Source organism: Trichomycterus rosablanca, chromosome 5 (genome assembly GCF_030014385.1).
Source record: "Trichomycterus rosablanca isolate fTriRos1 chromosome 5, fTriRos1.hap1, whole genome shotgun sequence".
Lineage (NCBI taxonomy): Eukaryota > Metazoa > Chordata > Actinopteri > Siluriformes > Trichomycteridae > Trichomycterus > Trichomycterus rosablanca.
Window position 1 is genome coordinate 49745652 of NC_085992.1, and position 27657 is coordinate 49773308.

At 39.8% G+C, this 27657-nt stretch overlaps 2 protein-coding genes across 2 annotated transcripts; one reads left to right on the forward strand and one right to left on the reverse strand.

The window, feature by feature from the left end:
• Positions 1 to 2434: 2434 nt before the first annotated feature.
• On the reverse strand, positions 2435 to 17081 carry si:ch73-109d9.2 (uncharacterized protein LOC565042 homolog). Its single transcript, XM_062996270.1, has 5 exons — positions 16745 to 17081; positions 13030 to 13163; positions 10782 to 10890; positions 7528 to 8653; positions 2435 to 3362 (listed from the first exon to the last, which is right to left on the reverse strand). The coding sequence occupies exons 1-4, from the start codon at positions 16998 to 17000 to the stop codon at positions 7557 to 7559; spliced, it is 1596 nt and encodes a 531-aa protein (XP_062852340.1). The 5' UTR covers positions 17001 to 17081; the 3' UTR covers positions 2435 to 3362; positions 7528 to 7556.
• Positions 17082 to 26072: 8991 nt separating this feature from the next.
• On the forward strand, positions 26073 to 26993 carry LOC134315313 (gastrula zinc finger protein XlCGF8.2DB). The gene has a single exon (XM_062996402.1). It carries the CDS (start codon positions 26073 to 26075, stop codon positions 26991 to 26993), a length of 921 nt encoding a protein of 306 aa, XP_062852472.1.
• The last annotated feature ends 664 nt before the right edge of the window (positions 26994 to 27657 follow it).

Below are 27657 nucleotides of genomic sequence, written 5' to 3' on the forward strand. Positions count from 1 at the left end.
GGAACCACAGTGAGAGCATCAGTAATGATCCTTATCTAGAGAAAAATGCAGAGCAGTGGTGAAAATTCCCAGAACTTTCTCCAAGAGTACACTGGTAACTCCAGGAAAACAGACCAGCATCTAAGGAACAGGAATCTTGTTCACCCTAAATACAATTTGTCCATTTTATCAGCTCCACTTACCATATAGAAGCACTTTGTAGTTCTACAATTACTGACTGTAGTCCATCTGTTTCTCTGCATGCTTTGTTAGCCACCTTTCATGCTGTTCTTCAATGGTCAGGACCCCCACAGAGCAGGTATTATTTAGGCGGTCACTGCTGGACTGAGAATCGTCCACCAACCAAAAATATCCAGCCAACAGCGCCCCGTGGGCAGCGACCTGTGACCACTGATGGTCTAGAAGATGACCGACTGAAACAGCAGCAATAGATGAGCGATCGTCTCTGACTTTACATCTACAAGGTGGACCGACTAGGTAGGAGTGTCTAATAGAGTGGACAGTGAGTGGACACGGTATGTAAAAACTCCAGCAGCGCTGCTGTGTCTGATCCACTCATACCAGCACAACACACACTAACACACCACCACCATGTCAGTGTCACTGCAGTGCTGAGAATCATCCACCACCTAAATAATACCTGCTCTGTGGTGGAGAAACAGATGGACTACAGTCAGTAATTGTAGAACTACAAAGTGCTTCTATATGGTAAGTGGAGCTGATAAAATGGACAGTGAGTGTAGAAACAAGGAGGTGGTTTTAATGTTATGGCTGATCAGTGTATCGGTGTATAAATATATATTTCAAATGTGGTAGTGCAGCTTTAAATGATGCTAATAGGAATCAGCAGTGGTTCTATTGGTTGTTTGGATATCTGCATACAGACATGACTGGCTGTGTCTGAGGGTGGGGTGGTTGGTCCAAACCCCAGTGATTCTGGGGATATTCCACCACGACCCTGACCAGGATATAAAGTGGTGGTAAAACTAAATTAATTAAATATATTAATATATAAATGTACTAAATGTTGCTTTGTTGCTTCAAGGTCTGGTCAGCTTGACATACATGATAAAATTCAGTTTATGATCTTAACCAGATGAAGTTTTGAAGTGCAGGAGCAAGTTAACCTCTGAACTTCTAAATAAAAATAACATCTTCTTTTCTTTAAGCTGCTCCCAAATGTAGGGATCGCCACAGCAGGTCCCCAACAAAACCCGTCCTGGTTTACATGTCAGATACTCTTCCTGACACAACCCTCCTATGTCTATCCAAACTTAGGTTAGATAGGTTAGCCAATCATGTCCAAACACCAACCGGCTAATAGCACTGCCCAGATCTCAGCAGTTCTTGGCTAGCATACTTTACCCCAACACCACCTAAGCGCCGCAGTCAAAATCCCGTCTTGTACCCTATTAAAGATGCCGTAGCAGGACTTTAAGCAATTATTATTAACAATTTTAGTTATTCGAGTACAATTTGTAACGCTGAGGGCTGCGTACACGGTCTGGATCTCTGTCTAGCTTGTTCCAGCCAAACAATGCTGAGCCAGATTCTGCATGGGTTACAACAGCTTGGCTTTGTATTCAAAGAGTCCAGATGCTAGAGTGGTATGCCTGCAGTCCAGACCTGTGTCCTTCGTGTGGCTTTTTATGAGGCACGACTTTATGATTTACTTATTTATTTATTTGGGTTTTGACGCCATGCTTAACACATAGGCGTCATTTAATGGCAAAAACAGGTATTATGTTTCTGTCTGTTTATTTTATCTGGTCTTTATATATTTTAATACACAGCCATAGAGAACCCATGGTGTTAAGCAAGAATAGAACAAACATCCATGTTTACTATTATAACTAGAGATGGGACGATCGGGGTTTTTGGCACCGATCTCCGATCTCCTTTTGTTTGGGGGTTAGCAGTAAATAAAATAAATAAACTTAAAAAGAGCCTCACAGTGAAGATAAACCGGAGCAGCGCGCGTGCGTGTGTGTGTGTGTGTGTGCGCCTTTAGAAGAGACGCTTTGTTCACTGTATCGCTATAAGTGATTCATTGATTCACGAGTCATTTTTCGCGAAGTGTAAGTGTCTCTTCTCGGTTATCTCTCCGTGTTTACTGTTATTAATTAAATGTCGTGGTTTTAAATAAACACCAGCTACTACAGAACATTCTGTGTGACTCTCTTACATTAAAAAGCTTCATTACACTGTTATTACCACAGATCTATAACCGACCGTCAGACTCGTTCCGTCTAAGGAGCTAAAAGTTCAGCAGATGATCCTGAACTAACGAATTTGGTAATGAATAAACTTTTGCCTCTGATTGGCTCTGTAACGTTTTCTGTTCTCATCTACATCACAAGTAAGAACCGCTCACGATTTACCAAAGTGAACCAGGAGTTTATATAACGTGCTGATAGAATCGACTCAGATGTGACCGGGTTGAATTATCTTTTTAAAGTAAATATTACAATCAGCAAAATTACATCGTGTGTGATGCACAACGTTCATGATGTTATTTTAGGTCATGAAGAGCTTTCACTGTGGTTTCTGTACGATGGTTGATGAATGGTGATGTGATGGTTGGTGCTTCGTAGCTCAAAGTCCGGATCGATCCACTGAGCTGTTAACTTAACGTGATCTTTATATATCACACGATCGGATCGGCTACTTTTAGGAAATATCGCCGATCGCCGATAGCATATTTTGATTAAAAATCGGCCGATACCGATTCATAGCCGATCGATCGTCCCATCTCTAATTATAACAGTTGGTGTTCTCAGTGCATGATCCATTACAAAAAGTTTATAAAAGAAAGGAGATGAAAAAAAAAAAGGCAAACAAGTCCCTGTCCCAACTTTTTGGAATGTTACATCCATCAAATAAAAAATGAGCACGTTATTATCTATCAGGTTTGCACAATATTTTGTCTTTGTACAGCTTGTTTTTAATTAAATACAGGTTAAAATATTGTTTTTACATCTGTCCTTTATATCCCACTTTGTTTTAAATTGGAGTTTTAATTAAATCATTCATTCATTCATTCTCCGCTTATCCAATCAGGGTCGCGGGGGGTTCTGGAGCCTATCCCAGCTTTTCAATGGGCGCAAGACACACAGTAACACCCTGGATGGGACGCCAGTCCATCGCAGTGCAGACACACAGACACACACACTCACCTATAGGGCAATTCAGTGTCTCCAATTATCCTGACTGCACGTTTTTGGACTGTGGGAGGAAACCGGAGATCCCGGAGAACATGCAAACTCTGCACAGATAGGACCCGGACCGCCCCGCCTGGAGATCGAACCCAGGACCTTCTTGATGTGAGGCGACAGTGCTACCCACCGAGCCACCGTGCCGCCCTGTAATTAAATTAGTTATATTAAATAAAACAATTATAAAACCTGCATGAATGTGAATAAATCTTAACGTTTCAGCACCTCATATGATCGGACATGGAATAAAAAACACCCCAACGTTGCCTTTTACAAACACTATTCAGTCAATGGCTGCATCCCAAACCACATAGTACTACACTAAACAGTTCTTAAACAGCAGTAGTCCCGATGCTACTTTTTATATACTGTTTAGCCTCCAAACCACAGTTCATGTTTTTATTTATACTAGAATGACATTTTGTAGATGTCTGCACCATGTACCATTAGGCACTGCTGGTGGCAAATTGCAACAAGTACACAGGGTACCGGAAGTACTCGAAATAAGGGCGCAGTCACATGAGAAGCGGCAAAACCGTGAATCTGCATTAGTGTGGAATAAGCGTCAGAGTCTAAAACGCTTAACGTGGTTTAATGTAGTAAAAGAAGGAGACAGGAGCACTAAACTTATCCTCATTATTACTGCTCACAAGATCTCACGTTAGGTTTTGTTCACATTAAGCGTCGTTCGTACGTACCGAGTTGCTTTTAAAGCCTCATATCAAACAGTTCGTCTTATTGGAGGTGCTTTGAAAAGGTCAGCAGCCAACTGGGTCAGAGGTTTTGCTGCTTCTCATGTGAATGCGCCCTAAAAATGATGAGGAAAGGAAGTCCCCTTTTCTAAGACGGCGTATTAGGGCCACTGTAAAAAATATTTTTAAGTTTTGATTACGAGCCGTACGGCTTTAGTTTATCGTACGAGTCCATAAGGCTCGGTTAAAGATTGTTTGTTTGTTAGGATTTTAACGTCATGTTTTACACTTTGGTTACATTCATGACAGGAACGGTAGTTATTCATTACACAAGATTCATCAGTTCACAAGTTTAATATCAAACACAGTCATGGACAATTTTGTGTCTCCAATTAACCTCACTTGCACGTCTTTGTACTGTGGGAGGAAACCGGAGCTCCCGGAAGAAACCCACGCAGACACGGGGAGAACATGCAAACTCCACACAGAAAGGACCCGGACCGCCCAGCCTGGGGATCGAACCCAGGACCTTCTCGCTGTGAGGCGACAGTGCTACCCACTTAGCCACCTGCCTAATCTCGTAATTATTTCGACTTTAATCTTGTAATTATATCGATTTTAATCTTGTAATTATTTTGACTTTAATCTCGTAATTATTTTAACTCTAATCTCGTAATTATTTCGACTTTAATCTTGTAATTATATCGATTTTAATCTCGTAATTATTTTGACTCTAATCGTAATTATTTTGACTTTAATCTCGTAATTATTTTGACTCTAATCTCGTAATTATTTCGAATTTAATCTTGTAATTATATCGATTTTAATCTTGTAATTATTTTGACTTTAATCTCGTAGTTATTTCGACTTTAATCTCGTAATTATTTCGACTTTAATCTCGTAATTATTTTGACTCTAATCTCGTAATTATTTCGACTCTAATCTCGTAATTATTTCGACTTTAATCTCGTAATTATTTTGACTTTAATCTCGTAATTATTTCGACTCTAATCTCGTAATTATTTTGACTTTAATCTTGTAATTATTTCGACTTTAATCTTGTAATTATTTTGACTTTAATCTTGTAATTATTTCGACTTTAATCTTGTAATTATTTCGACTATAATCTCGTAATTATTTCAACTTTAATCTCGTAATTATTTCGACTATAATCTCGTAATTATTTCGACTCTAATCTCGTAATTATTTTGACTTTAATCTCGTAATTATTTCGACTAATCTCGTAATTATTTCGACTCTAATCTCGTAATTATTTCGACTTCAATCTCGTAATTATTTTGACTTCAGTCTCGTAATTATTTTGACTCTAATCTCGTAATTATTTTGACTTTAATCTTGTAATTATATCGATTTTAATCTTGTAATTATATCGATTTTAATCTTGTAATTATTTTGACTTTAATCTCGTAATTATTTCGACTTTAATCTCGTAATTATTTCGACTTTAATCTCGTAATTATTTCGACTTTAATCTCGTAATTATTTCGACTTTAATCTTGTAATTATATCGATTTTAATCTTGTAATTATTTCGACTTTAATCTTGTAATTATTTCGACTTTAATCTCGTAATTATTTAGACTCTAATCTCGTAATTATTTCGACTTTAATCTCGTAATTATTTTGACTCTAATCTCGTAATTATTTCGACTTTAATCTTGTAATTATTTCGACTTTAATCTCGTAATTATTTTGACTGTAATCTCGTAATTATTTCGACTTTAATCTTGTAATTATTTTGACTTCAGTCTCGTAATTATTTTGACTTTAATCTTGTAATTATTTTGACTCTAATCTCGTAATTATTTCGACTTAATCTTGTAATTATTTTGACTTCAGTCTCGTAATTATTTTGACTCTAATCTTGTAATTATTTCAACTTTAATCTTGTAATTATTTCGACTCTAATCTCGTAATTATTTTGACTTTAATCTCGTAATTATTTTGACTTTAATCTCGTAATTATTTCGACTCTAATCTCGTAATTATTTCGACTTTAATCTCGTAATTATTTCTACTCTAATCTCGTAATTATTTCGACTCTAATGTCGTAATTATTTCGACTTCAGTCTCGTAATTATTTTGACTCTAATCTCGTAATTATTTTGACTTTAATCTCGTAATTATTTTGACTCTAATCTCATAATTATTTTGACTTTAATCTCGTAATTATTTCGACTCTAATCTCGTAATTATTTTGACTCTAATCTCGTAATTATTTTGACTCTAATCTCGTAATTATTTTGACTCTAATCTCGTAATCATTTCGACTTTTATCTCGTAATTATTTTGACTCTAATCTCGTAATTATTTTGACTCTAATCTCGTAATCATTTCGACTTTTATCTCGTAATTATTTTGACTTTAATCTCGTAATTATTTAGACTTCAGTCTCGTAATTATTTTGACTTTAATCTCGTAATTATTTTGACTTTAATCTCGTAATTATTTCGACTCTAATCTCGTAATTATTTCGACTTTAATCTCGTAATTATTTCGACTCTAATCTCGTAATTATTTCGACTCTAATCTCGTAATTATTTCGACTCTAATGTCGTAATTATTTCGACTTCAATCTCGTAATTATTTTGACTTTAATCTCGTAATTATTTTGACTCTAATCTCATAATTATTTTGACTCTAATCTCTTAATTATTTCGACTTAATCTTGTAATTATTTTGACTTCAGTCTCGTAATTATTTTGACTCTAATCTTGTAATTATTTCAACTTTAATCTTGTAATTATTTCGACTATAATCTCGTAATTATTTTGACTTTAATCTCGTAATTATTTTGACTTTAATCTCGTAATTATTTCGACTCTAATCTCGTAATTTCGACTTTAATCTCGTAATTATTTCGACTCTAATCTCGTAATTATTTCGACTCTAATGTCGTAATTATTTCGACTTCAGTCTCGTAATTATTTTGACTCTAATCTCGTAATTATTTTGACTTTATTCTCGTAATTATTTTGACTCTAATCTCATAATTATTTTGACTTTAATCTCGTAATTATTTCGACTCTAATCTCGTAATTATTTTGACTCTAATCTCGTAATTATTTTGACTCTAATCTCGTAATTATTTTGACTCTAATCTCGTAATCATTTCGACTTTTATCTCGTAATTATTTTGACTCTAATCTCGTAATTATTTTGACTCTAATCTCGTAATCATTTCGACTTTTATCTCGTAATTATTTTGACTTTAATCTCGTAATTATTTAGACTTCAGTCTCGTAATTATTTTGACTTTAATCTCGTAATTATTTCGACTCTAATCTCGTAATTATTTTGACTCTAATCTCGTAATTATTTTGACTCTAATCTCGTAATTATTTTGACTCTAATCTCGTAATCATTTCGACTTTTATCTCGTAATTATTTTGACTCTAATCTCGTAATTATTTTGACTCTAATCTCGTAATCATTTCGACTTTTATCTCGTAATTATTTTGACTTTAATCTCGTAATTATTTAGACTTCAGTCTCGTAATTATTTTGACTTTAATCTCGTAATTATTTTGACTCTAATCTCACTTTTATCTCGAAATCTAAACTAAACATTTTACAAGTGGCCCTAATACGCCGTCGTACTTTTCCTGATACTTCGGTACAGCGGTCATTCAGACGGTGTGTTTGCGCTGGTGAGATCTGAGATGGTCGAGGCGCTTGAACGTGAGTCCGCAGATCTTGCAGCTGTACGGCCTTTCTCCGGTGTGAGTGCGCTGGTGGATCTTCAGGATGTCGGCTCGGGTGAAGCTCTTGTCGCACATGTTGCAGCGGTGCGGCTTCTCCTGCGTGTGGATGCGCCGGTGCAGCTTGAGGTTCCACAGGCGCCTGAAATTGTTCCCGCACAGCGAGCAGCTGTAGGGCTTTTCTCCGCCCTGGCTGCAGCGGTGCCGGCGCAGGTCGGCGAAGGACGAGAAGCCCTTGGCGCAGTGGCTGCACATGTGCAGACCTTCTCTCTGGTGGACGCGCTGGTGGACCTTCAGGTTGCAGGCTTGGGGGAACTTCTTCCCGCACTGGTTGCACGTGTAGGGGGTGGTCGGGATGCGCTGCCTGTGGGCGTTCATGTGAGCTTTTAGGGAAGCCTGGTCTGAGAACGTGATCATACACTGGGTGCAACTGAGAGCTCCCTGTTCCGCGTCCACCATGATTTCTGCACATCTGTTGTTCAGGTCTAACGACTGGATGAAAGCGTCGCTGCTGTAGAAGCTGTTGTCTTTATTATACATGGGATGAACTTGCGAGTCCGCAGCGTGGACACTCGCAGCCTGGGGGAGACTGTTCACGTCCTGCAGGAATCCTTCCTCATTAATTATCATGCAGTCGATCGCGGCTGTACCCGGATTGTCGTGTAAATGCGGCAAAACCTTTTTATCTCGTTTATTTCTGGCGCGTCTCCTGCACTCCTCCGACGTGCTCGCGTCAGATCGCGACGTTCCCGCCATCCCGCCGAATCCCAAAACCTCTCCGGCTCTCCGATTTGCTTCTGCCAAGCCATCCATTTCTTCCATATTCAGTTCATGGTTGCCATAACTTCCCAAATCCTCCAAGTTATATCGATTTCTGTACAGCAGACCCTGGATGTTGTTCATGTCCGGCTCGGGGTCGGCTTTTGTCGCGTTATCCAGCCCAGAGCTCCACTCGTCCTGAATCTGCTGCAGCACCTGCTCGCTGTAGGTTTTATCGTGAGCGGAGCTGACCGAGCTCTCTGGAACTGGAAAGAAATCACAAACACAAATATAGGTACGCTTTTAAAAGACTCCATTTAAACAATGAGTATTTTGTTTGTTCGTTTGGGTTTATTGCCATATCAGCAACATACTGGCTAGATTTATGGCATAGACCAGGGGTGGGCAATTAAATTTTCCAAGGGGCCACATAAGAAACTGGGACTGTTGTGGAGGGCCGGACCAATAAGGTGAACTTAATTCTGCTCAATATTCATTTTATCTTTTTATTTACATTTACATTACATTTTCAGCATTTAGCAGACGCATTTATCCAAAGCGGTTTACAGTACAGTTACAGTATACAGTCTGAGCAATTAAGGGTTAAGGGACTTGCTCAAGGGCCCAACAGCAGCAACCTGGCAGTGGTGGGGCTTGAACCAGCAGCCTTCTGATTACTAGTCCAGTACATTAACCACTAGGCTACAACTGTCCACTCTTTATGAGAAGCAGTGAATTGTACAGTTCTAATAAGCTGTTAATGTTTTGATGTTACATTTAGAAAATTAGAAGTATGCAGAGTAAAAACATCAACATTATTTTACTATTTAAACAAACAAACGCAAAAACAAATGTGAACAAAATGTGCAGGTTTTTAAACTTTACACTATTTTGTTTTGAGTCTAATTACCTCATTTGTTTTTCAGTCCTTTGTTATTGTTTAATATTATTTTTAAAATCACTGAGCTGGTTCTGATTGCTTCAGTTCTGGACGTGTTAAACTTTATAAAACAGTCTTTGTTGCTTTTGCAGTTTAGTTAGAGAAGCTTCAGGTGTGACGCTCCGCATCGTTCATATGCTTGTGTTTCTGTTTAGTACCGCAACAGCGATTTAGAGCCTAAATTCTGATCCTTAACCAGCGTTACATCTGACTTAATAAACAATTCAGAAGTTCGTGTCTTGTTAAAAACTGCACCGTCAATCACACTCAGTTCTGTTCGCATTACAGTGAAGCTGATACACTCGCGCACACACGCGCACACACACAGAGCTCTCGTCAAAATCAATCCTGTTATATTGCATGTGTGATGTACATTTATTTACATCTAATTTTTTATTGCCACGAACCTCATGCGGGCCGGTTGGGGATGTCTCGCGGGCCGTACAATGCCCAGGTCTGGCCTAGACAGATATTGAAACTGTACATCATTATTTGTTTTATATCAAGTCTGTCTAAAGAGTTTTAATTGGAGGGACGGGTCGCCCTCAGGAGCTCAGTGAATAAAATTTCATAATTTTCAGTGGTATTATAACAATTTGGAAAGACAGCAACTCGGCCACGAAGTAGTAGGCCACGTAAAATGACAGAATGGGGTCATAGGTCACCAACTTTCTGCAGAGTCGATCGCTACAGACCTCCAAACTTCATGTGGCCTTCAGATTAGCTCAAGAACAGCGTAACAGAGCTGTTATGAATGACATTTTAAACCTTTTTATACACTTGGTATAAAATACTTCACACACTTTCTCATTCCTGTGGTTTTTCTTGATTTTTTTTAAATTTTCAACATTGTAGATTAATACTGAAGATGTCCAAACTATGAAGGAACACGTATGGAATTATGTAGTAAACAAAAAAGTGTTAAACAAACCAGAATATGTTTTATATTTTATATTCTTTAAAGTAGCATCTTTTACTTTGATGACAGCTTTGCACACTTTTTGGCATTTTCTCAATCAGCTTCATGAGGTGCCACCTGGAACGTTTTTTAATTAACGTTTGTGCCTCGTCTAGAGTTAATTTCTGGAATTTCTTGCTTTTTTAATGTGTTTGAGAGCATCAGTAGTGCTGTGCAGAGGTAGAGTTGGTAAAATATAAAACATATTCTGGTTTGTTTAACACTTTTTTGTTCACTACATAATTCCATACGTGTTCCTTCATAGTTTGGACGTCTTCGGTATTAATCTACAATGTAGAAAATACAAATAATGAAGAAAAACCACTGAAGAGAAGGTGTGTCCAAACTTCTGACTGGTACTGTGTATCCCGTCTCCTTTGTTTTTATGTGCTGCGTTTGTCGGAAGGGGTGCGTGTTAGACACAAAATGAGGGAAAATGAATTAAAAAGCAGGATATGGATGCTGATATTTTGCCCTCACATGTGTAAATTCATACCTTCGGTGCTCAGTTTCCACTCGTCTTGCCGCTCGGTACCGATGGCAGTCTGGACAGCCTCGGCTTTAAGCGTGCACTCCAGCTTCCCTTCCTCCTGGACTGTCTGCTGCTACAGAACACAGACCAAACAATGAACCTGAAACGTGCTTACGAGGGCCATTCTGACATTCCCGTCCCCAGGACGTTCTGGCATAGATGTAGATGAAAATTTACTTTAAAATGCATATTTTAATTCAGCAAATTGCCCTGCACATTAATCTAATTGTAAATTTAGGATATATAATTCAAAACATTAATAAAACTCCTTATAACACTGAAAAATTGTCTTTTTTTTTCATCTTCCCACTCTAACACGACACAAAGCTTTCAGAAATCCTTTTTTCCTGCAGTGTTTGGTGACTCCAGATCACATCGATGTTTTAATATTTATTTTAATATTTAACATTCATAATAATGTGGTTAAAATTAGGGCTGTCAAACGATTAAAATTTTTAATCGCAATTAATCTCAGAATTTCATATAGTTAATCGCGATTAATCGCATTAAAAAAAATCTGTGTAAATGTTATAGAAAACAAGGATTTTTAAGTGAAATGTTACAGTTAAAATGGTGAACACATTTTATGCTAAATGTACTGATGTTAAAAACTGCTGGGACAAGAGAAAACTGTAAGGGAGTTTTATTCACTCACATACTAGGCAGTAATACTATCCAGTGGTTTAATGGACGTTTCTACACGAACTGAGTGTGTTTAGACTAGGGTGGCCAGATTCATAGTAACAAAAAGGAGGACATAACACCCCAAAAAGCCGGACATCATATTAGGAACAGGGGGACATGATACTGCAACACACAGAATGAATCCAGAACCCATATAACAGAGTTTTTGACCAATTTAAGCAAGAATTATATAACAAATGACTGTTTTACTCACTAAATGTTGTGTCTTTTCATATTTAGGTCCGTTCATCGCTGCCTCAAAAGTTTACTTTTTGGCATTTTCACCGCGTTCCTGATCATGAGAGCTGAGTGATTGACTCAGGTAGCGGTGTTTACAAAACAGAGAGGGCGGGCGAAATTCAACCACCCAATCACAGACTAGCATTTAGAGGGCGGACCTTCTCCGATTGGCCAGTGGTAGCGCTGTAAGCAGTGAAATGAGGCTGTTAAACCAATGAAATACAAAGCATTTGTTTCGACATGTACCTGAGCCAATGGTAAATAATATTGATCAAAAATGAAACCAGTTCACTCCAAAAGGAGGATTTTTAAGTGTCCGTCCTAGCGTTACGTGAATGGAGGACTGGCAGCTTCTTTATTATGCAAGTGCATTACTACGACACTACCACGCTCGGTAACATTATGTTAACAAACCGCAAATGAAAAACGGTGGCAAGTCCGACATTCAAACGTTTGTTCTACCAGTCAAGTCTCAACATGAACTAGAATTTGCGTTAACGGCACTAATTTTTATAATCGCGTTAAATTGAGATTGCGTTAATGCGTTATTATCGCGTTAACTTCGACAGCCCTATTAAAATCCATGTTTAAGTCACTCAGTCCTGTTACCCTCACACATTCATCCTTCTGAAAATAAACATGTGGAAATCAAGTCAAGTCATCAATCAAGCCGCATTTTGAACAGAAACGTTCATTATCTGTGTCTACTGAAGATCACGGGAAGGGCATTAGTAGGTTCTCCCTTTTCAGACTGTATGTTTGATAATATTGTAACTGACTGAGAAGATTCATCTCCACGTTCATTCCTGTTACCTCCATTTATTCTTAGTTGTTGTTTGTTTACTTTAAAATTAACATTTTGTGATAAATCACTAGACTGTGCCCGGTGCTCTGGTGCTTTTAGCATGTTCTCCACGCTGCTATATTTACATATATATATATATATATATTTACTAATTCTCTGTTAAAAATTCAGCCGTTACTCACATAAAGCTCATCGTCCACTTAGAAACCTTGTAAAAATGAAACGAAGGTGCCTGAGATTCGACCAGAACACATTCTGAGTAGTTAAGTGTGTGTGTTACAAGATTCAAAGTTTTATTTCATCAAGTTCCAACACGCAGATGGAACACATTCGATGAAACGGCCCACAAACTGTAATGACCAGAATTTTGTTTCTGGCAAAGCAAAACACACAAGCGCTCTCAGTGCCTGCTTCTACTGGTCAGATTATCTCACGGTAAACTTCGGACAAACTCTGGCTCTAGTTTATTAACAGAGTTCTCACCTCTGCGACGTTAGCGGTTGTGGATGCATCGTCTGTTTCAGCCATGACCGTACATGAGATCTTCTCCTCAGCTCTGCAGTTCCCCCAGCTCTTCTGCACACGTTCCTCTTTCAGATACTGAGTCATTTCTTCACCTATAGGAGCGCATTGTAGAAACGTTAAGATCCAGGTAAATCTAATAATTAAGCTACCTGTCTATGTAAAAATGACAATTAATGTAGCACTGTTGTTGTCTAGAGGACATTTCTGTATTAAAATAGTGAAAATCTATATGCATGATGGCAGTGGTGGGGACTGCATTAAATAAACCACAGCATTAAAGGTTTGTTATTTGTTTTCTGTTAAATCAGCGATAGCTCAGCGTTTAAGGTACTGGACTAGTAATAGGAAGGTTACTAGTTCAAGCTCCACTGCCATAAAGTTGCCACTGTTGGCCCCTGAGCAAGGCCCTAAACCCCTAATTACTCAAATTGTATTAAATGACAATCGAAAAGTCGCTTTGGATAAAAGCACCTGCTGAATGCAGTAAACATAAATCAAATTGGAACTCATTACTAGGGCCTGTATTGTCAGCCTGAAATTTCATGTCAGAGCCCCAAACTGTGCTTGTTTATTTTTCACTCGTGGACTTTATGCATAGTAGTGAAAATAATCTAATATGGCATAAAAATTAAAAGTACATGTGCTGTAAAATAATGATTCTCAACCTTTTTTTCCCTCTTAGATCCCTGTGTTAAAAAATAAAGAAAGAAATCATTCTGAGATACCCTCAGCACAGGTTATGATATTGTTATCTTCATGGTGTTCTCCCCGTGTCTGCATGGGTTTCCCCCGGTGCTCCGGTTTCCTCCCACAATCCAAAGACATGCAAGTGAGGTGATTTGGAGACACTAAATTGTTCATGACCTGAATTGTCGATATAACCCTGTGAACTGATGAATCTTGAGTAATGAATAACTACCGCTTCTGCCATGAATGTAACCAAAGTGTAAAACATGACGTTAAAATACTAATAAACAAACAAACAGCAAGAATGACAAAAAAAAGGTTTTGTTTAAGGGTTGTTTGTTTAAGTTTCTTTCCAACTTAAAGAACACCTAACTGCTTACAATCTGTTTGAGCAGTTTCAGTCTGGTTTTCGAGCCAACCATAGTACAGAAACTGCCTTGGTGAGGGTAATTAATGATCTGTTGCTAGCAGCTGATTCTGGTCAGGTGACTATATTAGTCCTACTTGACCTGACTGCGGCATTTGATACGGTTTGCCACAAAACACTACTGCACAGGCTAGAAAATTTGATCGGGGTGACTGGCACAGCTCTTGATTGGTTCAAATCATATCTTTCTGATAGGCAACAGTTTGTATCCTTGGGTAATTTTAGATCTAGCACTTCATTTGTTTCTTATGGTGTCCCCCAGGGCTCAGTTCTGGGCCCACTCCTGTTTATAATTTATTTGCTTCCACTTGGTGATATTATCCGGCAATGCGGACTTCGGTTTCACTGCTATGCGGACGACATACAAATTTACATCTGCACAAAGCCTTTGGAAACATTGCCTCCTAACTCCCTGGTCAGCTGCTTGGAAGATATCAGGAAATGGATGGCTAATAACTTTCTCAAATTAAATAATAATAAATCAGAAGCTATCCTCATTGCATCCCCTTCCACTTTCAAAAAAATCAGTCAGCCCTCAATATCTATTCCAGGCTTTATCCAGTCCTCTGTAGCCCAGGTTCGCGACCTCGGTGTCATTATAGACTGCACACTCTCGTTGGAGGCCCACATCAATAACACAACAAAAACTGCTTTCTTTCATCTAAAAAATATAGCCAGACTGCGTTCATCTCTTCCTACCACCGTTGCTGAAACTCTAATACACGCTTTTATTACTTCTAGACTTGACTACTGCAACTCAGTTCTTATTGGGCTCCCTACCAAGAGTCTAAAAAAGCTCCATTATGTTCAGAATGCAGCAGCAAGAGTTCTCACACGCACCAGATCATTCGAACACATAACCCCAAAGTTAAAAGAATTGCACTGGCTTCCGGTTCATTATCGCATTCAGTACAAGATTCTGCTATTGGTTTTTAAATGCTTGCATGGTTTGGCACCTGAATATCTATCAGTTCTGCTGTCCAGATACTGACCCAATCGCTCCTTCCGGTCGGCTGATGCTCACTTGCTTTCAGTTCCAACTGTCAAACTACGCACGTATGGTGAAAGAGCATTCAGTGTTGTTGGTCCAAAGTTATGGAACTCAACCCCTCTGTATCTCCGTACGTGCACATCAGTAACCACTTTTAAGAGATACTTAAAAACATACCTGTTTGAAATTGCGTTTCAAACTTCAAGCCAATAAGCTATTTTGTTCTTATCTATTTACTTTTATACTATTTTATTTAATTTTTATTTTATCTTGTTTTATCTGGTGTACTTTTGTGGTGTACCTTTTGTCTGACTGTTACTGTCTGTTACTATACGAACTTTAAATTTTATCCTTTGTTTGATTTGAATTGTAAAGTGTCCTTGGGTTTCATGAAAGGCGCTTATAAAATAAAATTTATTATTATTATTATTACCATTAAACGATGTACTGTTCTTAATCCTGATAACCCCCCCCCCCCCATTGGCTGCACTCGCCAGGTCGCTATTATTATATTGCAGTATTGCCCCCCCTTTCATGCTGTTCTTTAATGGTCAGGACCCCCACAGGACCACCACAGAGCAGGTATTATTTAGGTGGTGGATCATTCTCAGCACTGCAGTGACACTGACATGGTGGTGGTGTGTTAGTGTGTGTTGTGCTGGTATGAGTGGATCAGACACAGCAGCGCTGCTGGAGTTTTTAAACACCTCAGTGTCATTGCTGGACTGAGAATAGTCCACCAACCAAAAATATCAGAGCCAACAGCGCCCTGTGGGCAGCGTCCTGTGCCCACTGATGAAGGTCTAGAAGACGACCGACTCAAACAGCAGCAATAGATGAGCGATCGTCTCCGACTTTACATCTACAAGGTGGACCGACTAGGTAGGAGTGTCTAATAGAGTGGACAGTGAGTGGACACTGTGTTTAAAAACTCCAGCAGCGCTGCTGTGTCTGATCCACTCATACCAGCACAACACACACGAACACACCACCACCATGTCAGTGTCACTGCAGTGCTGAGAATGATCCACCACCTAAATAATACCTGCTCTGTATACCTGCATGTAGAGAAACAGATAGACTACAGTCAGTAATTGTAGAACTACAGAGTGCTTCTATATGGTAAGTGGAGCTGATAAAATGGACAGTGAGTGTAGAAACAAGGAGGTGGTTTTAATGTTATGGCTGATCGGTATATATATATTCACTTCTGGTTAGATGCTGCTGCATTTAGTTGGCTCTGTACTTGTACTCTGCACAATGACAGTAAAGTTGAATCTAATCTAATCTAATCTAATCATCGAAAGGTCGCTGCCACTGTTGGGCCCTTGAGCAAGGCCCTTAACACTTGATTGCTTAGCCAATACACCGTAACAGTACTGCAAGTCACTTTAGCTAAAAAATGTAATGTAAACACAATGGGACCCCATCTAGGGTCATCAATCATCACCCATCAGGAGGGGGTTGAGAACCACATGATGCCTTAACCCATTGTTGTTAATAAGCATGATGGAAGACCAGGAATGTCAAACTTATACACAGAACCAGTATAACCAGTGTAAATGCACCTGTTTGGGTGGGTGAATCTCTCTTCTGGACGTGTGTCTTAGGGGTTTTGGCACTGGAACAATCACATCTTCCCTTTTCTCTGCTCTCGGACCACTGCAGCTTCTTCTTCAGAGACTCAACCTGCTCACGACTGCGGGACACTTCATCCAGAAAACTGACCTCCACCAGCCTGGTAATCTCGAATATAGCGGCTTTAAAGACGGTCTCCATCACCCCGGAGAGCTGGGTCTGAAAGGTCACGATCATCTCGGACATCTTTGGCTCGGATGCGATGATACAGATGTGAAGCACTGGTTCTCCTTACTGCTATTCTTTTGGAACAAATTATTAGACTTTAGAAGTTTGAAAGCATTAGTTTGAACGGCAGACACTCGAATGAACATCCATAACTAAAGAAAACATGTGTAAATGCACGGCTTTCAACCGGGACCTTATTCAGCAAGGTGCTAATAGCGTATGTAGCATGAACTAGCTTAGCATAGTCAGCTAGCCATCAAAGACAATGCGCCTATAAGTAATTCGCTAACTCTTCTTTAAAAAGAAATAACGTTTTCACGTATTTACTCTGTTCACAAGTCAATAAAGAAGAATAAGACTTAAAAACACGAGAGTTTAAGTTATTCCACCCAGGCTGTGCTAGACTGCTCGGTGTGAACGCGGAACAAAAACACTGTGACACAGACGGCTGCGATTCATTTGAATCGGTTCTTTTTTTAACGGAACTTTTCGAGCCGATTCACAAGCTCAACTGAATCAAACGTATGTAGGGTCAACAACGATGCCCATACGCATGTTATGTAGGAATGTTAATTCATTCATTCATTCATTCATTCATTCATTGTCAGTTTAACCACCACTTTATCCTGGTCAGGGTCGTGGTGGGTGCAATTAACTGCACGAAAGGTAGAAAACACCATGGACAGGGTCCATCACAGGGAGAACACACACATGCACACATACCTAGTGCAATGTTCTATCTCCAGTTAACCTGACTGCATGTCTTCGGACTGTGGAAGGAAACAGAGCACCCGGAGGAAACCCACATGGACTCAGGGAAACACAAGGACCCATATCGTTTCACCTGGGAGTCGAACCCATGACCTTCTTGTCAGTGGTGACAGTGCTACTTACCGAGACACAACAACAACAATTAATATTATTTATTTATTTATTATGGTTTCAACGCCATTTTTACACACTTTGCTTACATTCATGACAGAAACGGTAGGTACCCATAACACTATCAAATATCAAACACAGTCATGGACAATGTTGTATCTCCAGTTCACCTCACTTGCACGTCTTTGGACTGTGGGAGGAAATCGAAGATCCCGGAGGAAATCCATGCGGACACGGGGAGAACATGCAAACTCTGCACAGTAACCACCCGGACCGCTCCACTTGGGGATCGGACCTTCTTGCAATGAGGCAACAGTGCTACCCAACGAGACACCATGCCGCCCCTAGTTAACACAACACCAACCTACAATAATAATAATTCTAAACTTTATTTTTTTTTGGCATCCTGACCAAAACTGTTTCCTAACATAGACGGTATAATTCATAATAACACTCATGCTACAATTTTGGTAAATAAAGATAAAAGAGTTTGGGGTGGGTGGTTATTAATTGGAACAGATGTACTAAATGCATTATATAAGATAAATTATATATAAATTATAAATATATTTAATTCATGGAAACAGTTTAGGAAAAGGCCCTTTCCTGATTCAGCATTACTGTGCCCTGTAGCAAAGCATACTGTATACATATACCATTGCATACCATATAAAATATATGGTATGCAAAAAGTCTGTTCAAATTGTGCATCTGATACTTTAAGAATAATAAAAGCAGCAGTCTATCTATTCTCACACACACACACACACACACACACACACACACACACACACACACACACACATATATATATAGAAGAACTGTGTAGGTGAGACCTCGGACCCTGGCTAGACCTTTTCCTGCTGCCGCTGAGGACGGGTTTGCCAACCCCACAGTGGTCCCCCCCCCAGGCACCTGTAGTCGTTGTGGACAGTAACCCTTTTTGTATCTTCGTCTGCAAAGTATATCTGATATTAAATATATATCGCGATTAAAAAAAAAAATACATCGAGATTAAAATTTTTAATCAAACTATTTTTATTGGGCTGTTTGTGCCACTTTAAACATGCATCACTGTGGTCATTTGTGCTGCTTTAACAGAGTAACATTGTGTTTATACTGTATAATAATAACACGGCTCCTTTTTCCAGTTTGCGGTCGTGTGTTACAAATTACTCGAGCCTCCACGACATGAACTCAAGCACTCACCTCACTGCCCCCCATTGGCTGCACTCGCCAGGTCGTTATTATTATATATTACAATATTTTCGTTAAGTAAAATTAAATAACTAAAACTGTGCGTAAAAAATACCAGAGGCAGGATTTTGGACTTGAAGTGTAACTTCTGAGTGAATACTTTTAATTCATTCTGATCAGCTATCAGCATATGCAGTTTGTTGAGGGGGCCCAAAATTTTTTTGGCACTGGGGCCCTTGAGCTCCTAGTTACACCACTGGTGTTGCATCTAGAAATGGCTTATATTATGAGTGCCTGTTTTCAGTGGCAGGGTTATGAACAGGACAATCCTTACTTTTTTACTTTCACATTCAGATAATGTGAACAGACGTGTCATTTTAAATAACTGGCTGAAAGATGGGTAGCTCTCAACAACTTTATATAGGCATTGACTGGCTTTCTAAAAAATAATTTAGATCTAATCATTTTATTAAATTTTTTTTTATTGGTAAACATGTTCTTGCAATAAAAATGAGCATAACTGTTCAAATTTTGCTTAGTTATTTTTGCAGTAGATTAATCGCAATTAATTTGGTTCTTTAATCGCGTTTAATCTTGATTAAAAATTTTAATTGTGTGACAGCCCTAATACTGTATATATATATATATATATATTATATCAGATATGGTATGAATGATTGTAATAGTGGTAATATACAGACAATAATAATACTAATATATGTCGATAATAATTATATAGATTATAACTGATATATACGTATAGGTATGAATACAATATCAAGGAGGAATATGTAGTTTTGGAAATGGTGGTACAAATGTGTGTTTTAGTTTGAGTTTGTTGATTCAGTTTAGTCTTTTTCATTTTGTTATTTGGATATATGCATTTTTACTATAATAACAACAGCTACATAGTCAGTGAAACATTTACATCTCCTTCATTACCACTTTTAAACTCGTTAGGTGCAGAAGTTCCTGTTATAGAGTAAAAACAGTAATGCAGCAGTTAAATAAGGAAATGAAACTCATTCTGCACTGCTGTCTGTAACTGAGAATATCCTGACCCACATATTCTTTCAACTCAATATTTACAGGATTGTTTAACATTAGAACACGTTATTTAATGGCTTTTAAGTTCCTTCACATCAAGTTTGCCCCTAGTTTAGTTAAATAACTGAACTTTGTGCGGAAGTCATATCTTTGGTGTGTTTAAGCTGCAGGTTTCCCTGTGATGTGCACACTTTCGCAGATCTACATCTCCACACTTCCGGAAAGTGTTGCGACGGTATGATTTATAGATCAACGCATTTGCGAACGCACCCATGCTGTCACTCGTGTGTCAGATGAACATTTCTACCATCTAAACTCATTTTTTGGTTCTAAACTCATTCTTCTGGATGCTATAATGGCAGATCGTGTCGGGTTTGAAAGCCAGTTCACCACAGTTATGCAGAATGTGTTGAAAAGTGCAGTTTGTGAGGCTACGAGACTGTTTGAGCACAGCCTGCAGCAGCTGAGAGCGGAGTTAGTGCACTTAAAAGAGGAGAATGTGCAGCTCAAAACTGCAGCTTTTACTCCTCACTACAGCTCAGGAGAAAGTGGAGATGGTTGTCCAGCAAGAGACCCTGCAAAACGAGATATTGGTGTACAGTGTGGTAAGTTTACTCATGAAACATGCTTATTATGTGCAGCATGCATTACTTCCTGAAGATAAATGTGAGAAATACTTACAGGCAGTTTATTACCAACAATAGATGGGCTGCAGGTGAATGTGTTAAAGTATCCTGACTATAATGTATATATTATCCCATGTACAGTATAGTGTAATAAAACACCCTACTGTACACTATATATACATTAGACATAATTATAAACATTATACTATATACTAAATGTGTCATATTTTCTATATAAGGTGGTACAGTGGACAGTGGGTAGCCTAGTGGGTAGAGCTTTGAGTTCCATGCAGCCACTGTTGGGCCCTCGAGCAAGGCCCTTAACCCTCTATGCTCCATGGGCGCCGTACGATGGCTGACCCTGCGCTCTGACCCCAGCTTTCAAAACAAAACTTTTGTAAATAAATATTATACTATATTTTATATGCACCATATTTCAACCCCAAATCAGAAAAAGTTGGGACAACACGAAAAATGCAGATAATAAGAAAACACAGAGTTTCTTACATTGACTTTGACTTTTATTTGATGTCAGACAGGATGAACCTGAGATATTTCATCTTTTATCTGCTCAACTTTATTTCATTTATTAATAAACATCCATTCCTGCATTTCAGGCCTGCAACACATTCGGAAAAAGTTGGGACAGTAAAGCATTTACCACTTTGTAATGTCGCCGTTCCTTTTCACCACTTAAAAGAGGTTTCGGCACCGAGGAGACCAAGTGATTTAGTGTTTCAGCTTTTATTTTGTCTCGTTCTTCCTGCAAACACGTCTTAAGATCTACAGCAGTACGGGGGGTCGTCGTTGTTTCAAAATCCTCCACACGTTCTGTATTGGGGACAGGTCAGGACTGCAGGCAGGTCGGTCCAGTACCCGTACCCTCTTCTTCTACAGCCACGCCTTTGTAATGTGTGCAGCAGGTGGTTTTGCGTCGTCTTGTTGAAAAATGCTGGACGTCCCTGGAAAAGACGACATCTTGAAGACATGCTGCTTTTGTACCAAACCATGATTACAATCACCTGTTGATATCACCTGTTTGGGGTAGCACTGTCGCCTCACAGCAAGAAGGTCCTGGGTTCGATCCCCAGGTGGGGCGGTTCGGGTCCTTTCTGTGTGGAGTTTGCATGTTCTACCCGTGTCCGCGTGGGTTTCCTCCGGGTGCTCTGGTTTCCTCCCACAGTCCAAAGACGTGCAAGTGAGGTTAATTACAGACACTAAATTGTCCATGTCATTAAAATCCTAACAAACAAACATCACCTGTTTGGAATCACATCATTATTTAGTTTTTTTACCTCATTACTAGCCCTAAATTGTCCCTGTCCCAACTTTTTTTGGAATGTGTTGCAGGCCTGAAATGCAGGAATGGATGTTTAATAATAATGGAAATGAAGTTGAGCAGATAAAAGATGAAATATCTCAGGTTCATCCTGTCTGACATCAAATAAAAGTCAAAGTAAATGTAAGGAACTCTGTGTTTTTATTTAATTTGCATTTTCCATACTGTCCCAACTTTTTCTGATTTGGGGTTGTATGGTAATTCTGTATGAATTAAACGTCTATTGCTAAAAGTGTTATACAGAAACATTTTACTTAATAAAAATATGTGCAAAAGTAATTTACAAACACATAAATGTTCCTTACAAGTCGTGTATTACATACAAAATGTTTTCCTGATTTCCCCACATATATTTAGGTTGTTCAGGTCATGTCTAATCTTTTACTTAATGTAAAAGTCTTGTAACAACTCAAAACGACTGATTCAGCACTTTTATTTGACAGAAAAGCCCACCATGGTTGAAAGGTGCTGCAGTCCAGCACAATTTGGTGATCAAAGCCTTTTACGTCCCGTTACAAACGATCACCTTTCAGATCTGTGTGCCTGTTCTTCAGAAGATGGAAACCGACAACTTGCTTTGCTTCTCATTAAAAAAGAGGTAAAATATGAATATATTTAATGGTACTTTAAATGTGCGTATTGAGACCCTGTTTACACTTGGTTGTTTTGTGTGCTGTGAGTTTTACATTTACATTTTCAGCATTTAGCAGACGCCTTTATCCAAAGCGACTTACATTACAGTATACAATCTGAGCAATTGAGGGTTAAGGGCCTTGCTCAAGGGCCCAACAGCAGCAACCTGGCAGTGGTGGGACTTGAACCAGCAACCTTCTGATTACTAGTCCAGTACCCTAACCAGTCCTGTACTCTAACCACTAGGCCACGGCTGTGTTTTAGAACCGTACTGCATCAGGATATCACCGCTGTCCGATTGAAAAACACGTATCTCCAAAAACCCAACTTGTCTAGCAGCCAATAGAGATACTCGCTAAAGAGCTTGTGTGATTTTTCATCTTTTTATTGGTCACTTTGATATTTGCTGCTATGGACAGACAGAGATTTATACCCACAATCAGCACATGTAAAACAGTGAAAACTGCTAAAAGTGGAGATACATGTTTTTCATTGGACAGCAACGATCTGGATTATTCACATACAGATTTAGTTATGAAACAACTAATGTCCTACAGAAATGTGACTGTGTGCATTTAACGACATTAGATAGGTGTAAAAACTTCATCTTTGAGAGGTACATCTACAACACAAAAGCACCATTCATACAGATGTCAAAAAATCTTTTGTCTACCTTTTATTTAACATTTAATAACACATATATTGCATTTCAACACAGCATTTTCTGTAATTCAATAAAATGTTTGCATTACTGTGCTAGTTGTTTGATCCGCTCTTCTTTAGCAAACTGTTCCAGCTCTCTCAAGTTAGTAGGGTACAATCTTCCAACTGCAAGTTTCAGCTCTTTTCACAATGTTTAACAGAATTTCCAACGGGACTTAGAACGGACCACTTGAGAATGCTCCAAAGTTTCTTCATATTCATTCTTTGGTGCTTTTTGATATGAATTTTGGGTTATTATCCTGCTGGTAGAACCATGACCTGTGACTGGGGCACAGCTTTCTGATGCTGGGACTTCAGAAAGTCTTCAGAATTCATTGTGCTTTGCACAGATTCAAGTTATCAGGCAGCAAAGCAACCCCAACCTAAACCTTTCTCTCAGTCGATGTCAGAGACAGTAGATGGTTAAAGGAAACGTCTAATTAAAGTTATTTCAGCCAAAGAGGGAAATACCAGTTATTAGGGCGTAGGTTGTCCTAACTTTTTCCTCATGATAAATTTCCATTTTTGTTCATTACATTTTACAGCTTGTGTTTAAAAGTATTTTTTCAGTTTTATTTGTTTAGTTATATAAACTCCATCTTTCAGTACTGTTCAAATGAAGCTCAAATGTCCATATGTTTAAATATGTTCAAAAAGACAAAGGTTCTCATGGGGTGTCCTAACTCTTTCACATGAATGTATATAGTGTTGTGTCACCTCAGCCCATTGGTTTGAATGGCCTGAGGCTAACTCTGTTAGCTTAGTTGGCTAAAACTGTGGCGGTAAGCGGAACAGCCGATGACGTACTCTCTGTGTAAGTAGAGCATCTAAACAATCTGCCTTATGTGTCTTATTAGAATCCTCTCTGCTCACTAGGTTTTCATGTCATATTATTAGCTCTGTAATTACATCAACAGTGTACCATGTATTTTTGTGATTTTTACCCAGCCTCAAGAGACCGACTGTGATGAATACGCACCCGGATACTTTTTACTAAAGCAGGAGGGCGCCGAACCAATACTGGTGCGCAAGGACCCCTTTAAGAACACCATGGAAAAAGGTCTGGGAGTCGTTTCAAAACTCATCAATAGATTCACTATGTGTATTAATGTGTCTGTGATGATTTGCCTTTATATACTTAACCTCGCCTTCTGTTTGTCTTTCTGCGTGTCCACAGTTGAGATCCCGTCAGCGCTGCAAGCCGTGAGCAGATGCTACGAAACCTCAAAAGACGTATCAACCAGCAATACGTCATTATCTGAAACTACTGCTTCCTGTAATTTTAGAACAGCCTCCGCTTATAGTAAAGTCACCCAGACTACCAGTATTTCTAGGTGTGAAAGAGCTCAAGAAAGACAAGAAAACTCAGCGGCAAGTATCAAAACGTCAACTTTGCCAGAGCTACATTTAGCAAATAGACAAATCGACGTTCCTACATCGACGGTCTCGGCTAGCAAACCAGGTCTGATGTCAACACCTAGAATACATCAAATGACCGCAACCACTCAAAGGGTTGAGAACTTTACACCAAACGGCCAGTTTGGAACCCCACGACCCCTGCAAATCTTTCATAATGTCCAAAATTCACCAGCTGTAACACAGTTTGGTCCTAAATTGGGTATATCCCCTTTCCCTCCCAATAAGAACCCAATTACAGGAGCATGTAACTCAATCCCAGTTACAAGCACTAACAAAATAGCTCAACCAGCCCCAGTTAGCAAATCTGTGGCACCCAGTGTGCCTTTCTCTCAGGCCCTGAAACATTCCTTAACTCAAACTCAGACAGGAATCCCATCCACCCAGAACATGACAGTACAAGGGCATGTGCTTGGTCCGAGACCTCAAGTTTCTTTTCCCACAGCTCAGCATAGAGTTGTGCACGGGCAGCTTTATCTTTCCCAATGTCAGAATCCACCCCCATCAAACCAGGTTCCAATGCCAGCTCCACAAGTCCCGGTTCCACCTGTAAACCATGCCCCTTTTCCACCAACTCAAGCACATGTTCAGCCAAATCACATACATCAGGTAAACCCTACAGGTTTAAACATACAAGGCCAGCTTCCTGTGCCTCATCAGAATCTGGTTTCATTATCCCAGCCTAATTATTCTCTTAATCACGTTCCATTTGTGCAACCTTTCCTTCCCGTTCAATCGATGAAGTCCTCAGCTTCTCCAGCTTCAATCCCACAGACTAACGAAGCACCCGGCTATGAAATGCTACCAGATCCTCTCTGCTCATCTTCAGAGCAGTTATTCTCGACACCAGATACATCAGATTTGCTTCAGTCTTTAGCCCCCGTGCCCTTTCAGTCACAGGTCGTGTTAACGCTGCAGGAAACCTCACCCATCATGCATTCCCAATTATCCAGCCAACCCTTGCAGCTTGCTCCACTCCTCACGCTAAAGGAACAGCAAGAAGCGGTCTGCAACCAAGGGAATTTATCCAAGAGAGGACCTAACATGCCTGTGGAGATTCCCATGCCCACAAGTAATCATTTTGAAGAACAGATAGCGAGGTTTCAACCTCTTGAGAGCCCTACCATGAACCCTCAGAATGAAGATCCTGTTAAAAGTAACGACATAAGAGAACAACATTATACCGTTCTTTCTAAGCCCGGACCGCCCTTCATAGTCTCAGATTCGACCAAAGAACACACATTTAGAATGCATATAATGAAGGATGTGCACCTAGACCACGAGGCGAACAAGCAAAAACCGAGTTGTGAGACAACCTGCCAAGTTTGGGAGGCCTGTGATTTTGCCAGCGTGTTAGCACAGTCGGCTTTGGGCGTCCCTGCGTATAATACACTGCACAAAGCGTCACGAAAAGTGTTAGAGAAGAAGACCGAATGCTCCGAATGTGGCAGAATTCTCAGCAATCCGTCGTCACTGGAGAACCACATGAGGCTGCACAGAGGCGAGCGGCCGTACACCTGCTCCCAGTGTGGAAAAGCCTTCCCGAGCGTCCGAGGCCTCAACCGGCATGTCAAAGTCCACGCCGAGGAGAAGGGCTACAAGTGTGAGGTGTGCGGCAGGAGTTTCGTTTACCAGTTCACCCTGACCAAACACAAGCTCATTCACTCTGGAGACAGACCCTTCCCCTGTAAGGTGTGCGGGAAGAAGTTCCTGGCCAAGGCCGACCGCGCGACTCACATGCGAATGCACACGGGAGAGAAACCCTTCTTCTGTAATCAGTGTGGGAAGACGTTCAAGCACAGAGTGGCGCTGAACATGCACATGCAGGGACATCGGGGCGAAAAGCGATACGTCTGCCCGCACTGTGAGAAAGGCTTCGTGGATCTGGGTAACTTCAAGAGACATAAACGTATCCACACCGGGGAGAAACCGTTCGAATGCAAAGAGTGCGCAAAGCGTTTCACTCAGTCGGCGCACCTCAAGAAACACGTCAACACGCAACACTTGGCTCAGAAACAAAATCAGAATGGATCTACAGCCGGTGACTGTCATGGTCCAGGCTCCAGTGGGCAAATAGTGGAGAATTCGTTTGTGATGCAGAACCAGTTACTGTCATTAGATTCGGGGGAACCCGTGGAAAAAGATAACGTCTTAGATGCTTGTCCATAGTATTAAATCAAATATAAAGCTTACAGGATACACTGCAAATAGTCTAATAAACTAATATTTGGTTGGACCGCCTTTAGCTTTGATTACGGCACACATTCGCTGTGGCACCATTTCCAGAAGCTTCTGCAATGTCACAACATTTATTTCTGTCCAGAGTTGCATTAATTTTTCCCCAAGATCTTGTACTGATGATGGGAGATTTGGACCACTGCACAAAGTCTTCTCCAGCACATCCCAAAGATTCTCAATGGGGTTCAGGTCTGGACTCTGTGGTGGCCAATCCATGTGTGAAAATGATGTCTCATGCTCCCTGATCCACTCTTTCTGAGCCCGATGAACCCTGGCATTGTCATCTTGGAATATGCCCGTGCCATCAGGGAGGAAGAATCCATTGATGGAATAACCTGGTGGTTCAATATATTCAGGTAGTCAGCTGACCTCATTCTTTGGACACATAACGTTGCTGAACCTAGACCCTGACCGACTGCAGCGACCCCAGATCATAGGACTGCCCCCACAGGCTTGTACGGTAGGCACTAGGCATGATGGGTGCATCACTTCAGCCGCCACTCTTCTTACCCTGATGCGCCCATCACTCTGGAACAGGGTAAATCTGGACTCATCAGACCACATGACCTTCTTCCAGATCTTCCATTGCTCCAGA

What these genes read in the sequence shown, in the direction of transcription:
- si:ch73-109d9.2 (XM_062996270.1), bottom strand. Translation starts at nt 17,000, where the DNA reads ATGTCCGAGATGATCGTGACCTTTCAGACCCAGCTCTCCGGGGTGATG. An exon ending in CAACCGCTAACGTCGCAGAG is followed by an intron (nt 10,891 to 13,029) that starts GTGAGAACTCTG and finishes TGTGTTCTGTAG; the next exon opens with CAGCAGACAGTCCAGGAGGA. An exon ending in GTGGAAACTGAGCACCGAAG is followed by an intron (nt 8,654 to 10,781) that starts GTATGAATTTAC and finishes ATTTCTTTCCAG; the next exon opens with TTCCAGAGAGCTCGGTCAGC.
- LOC134315313 (XM_062996402.1), top strand. Translation starts at nt 26,073, where the DNA reads ATGCATATAATGAAGGATGTGCACCTAGACCACGAGGCGAACAAGCAA.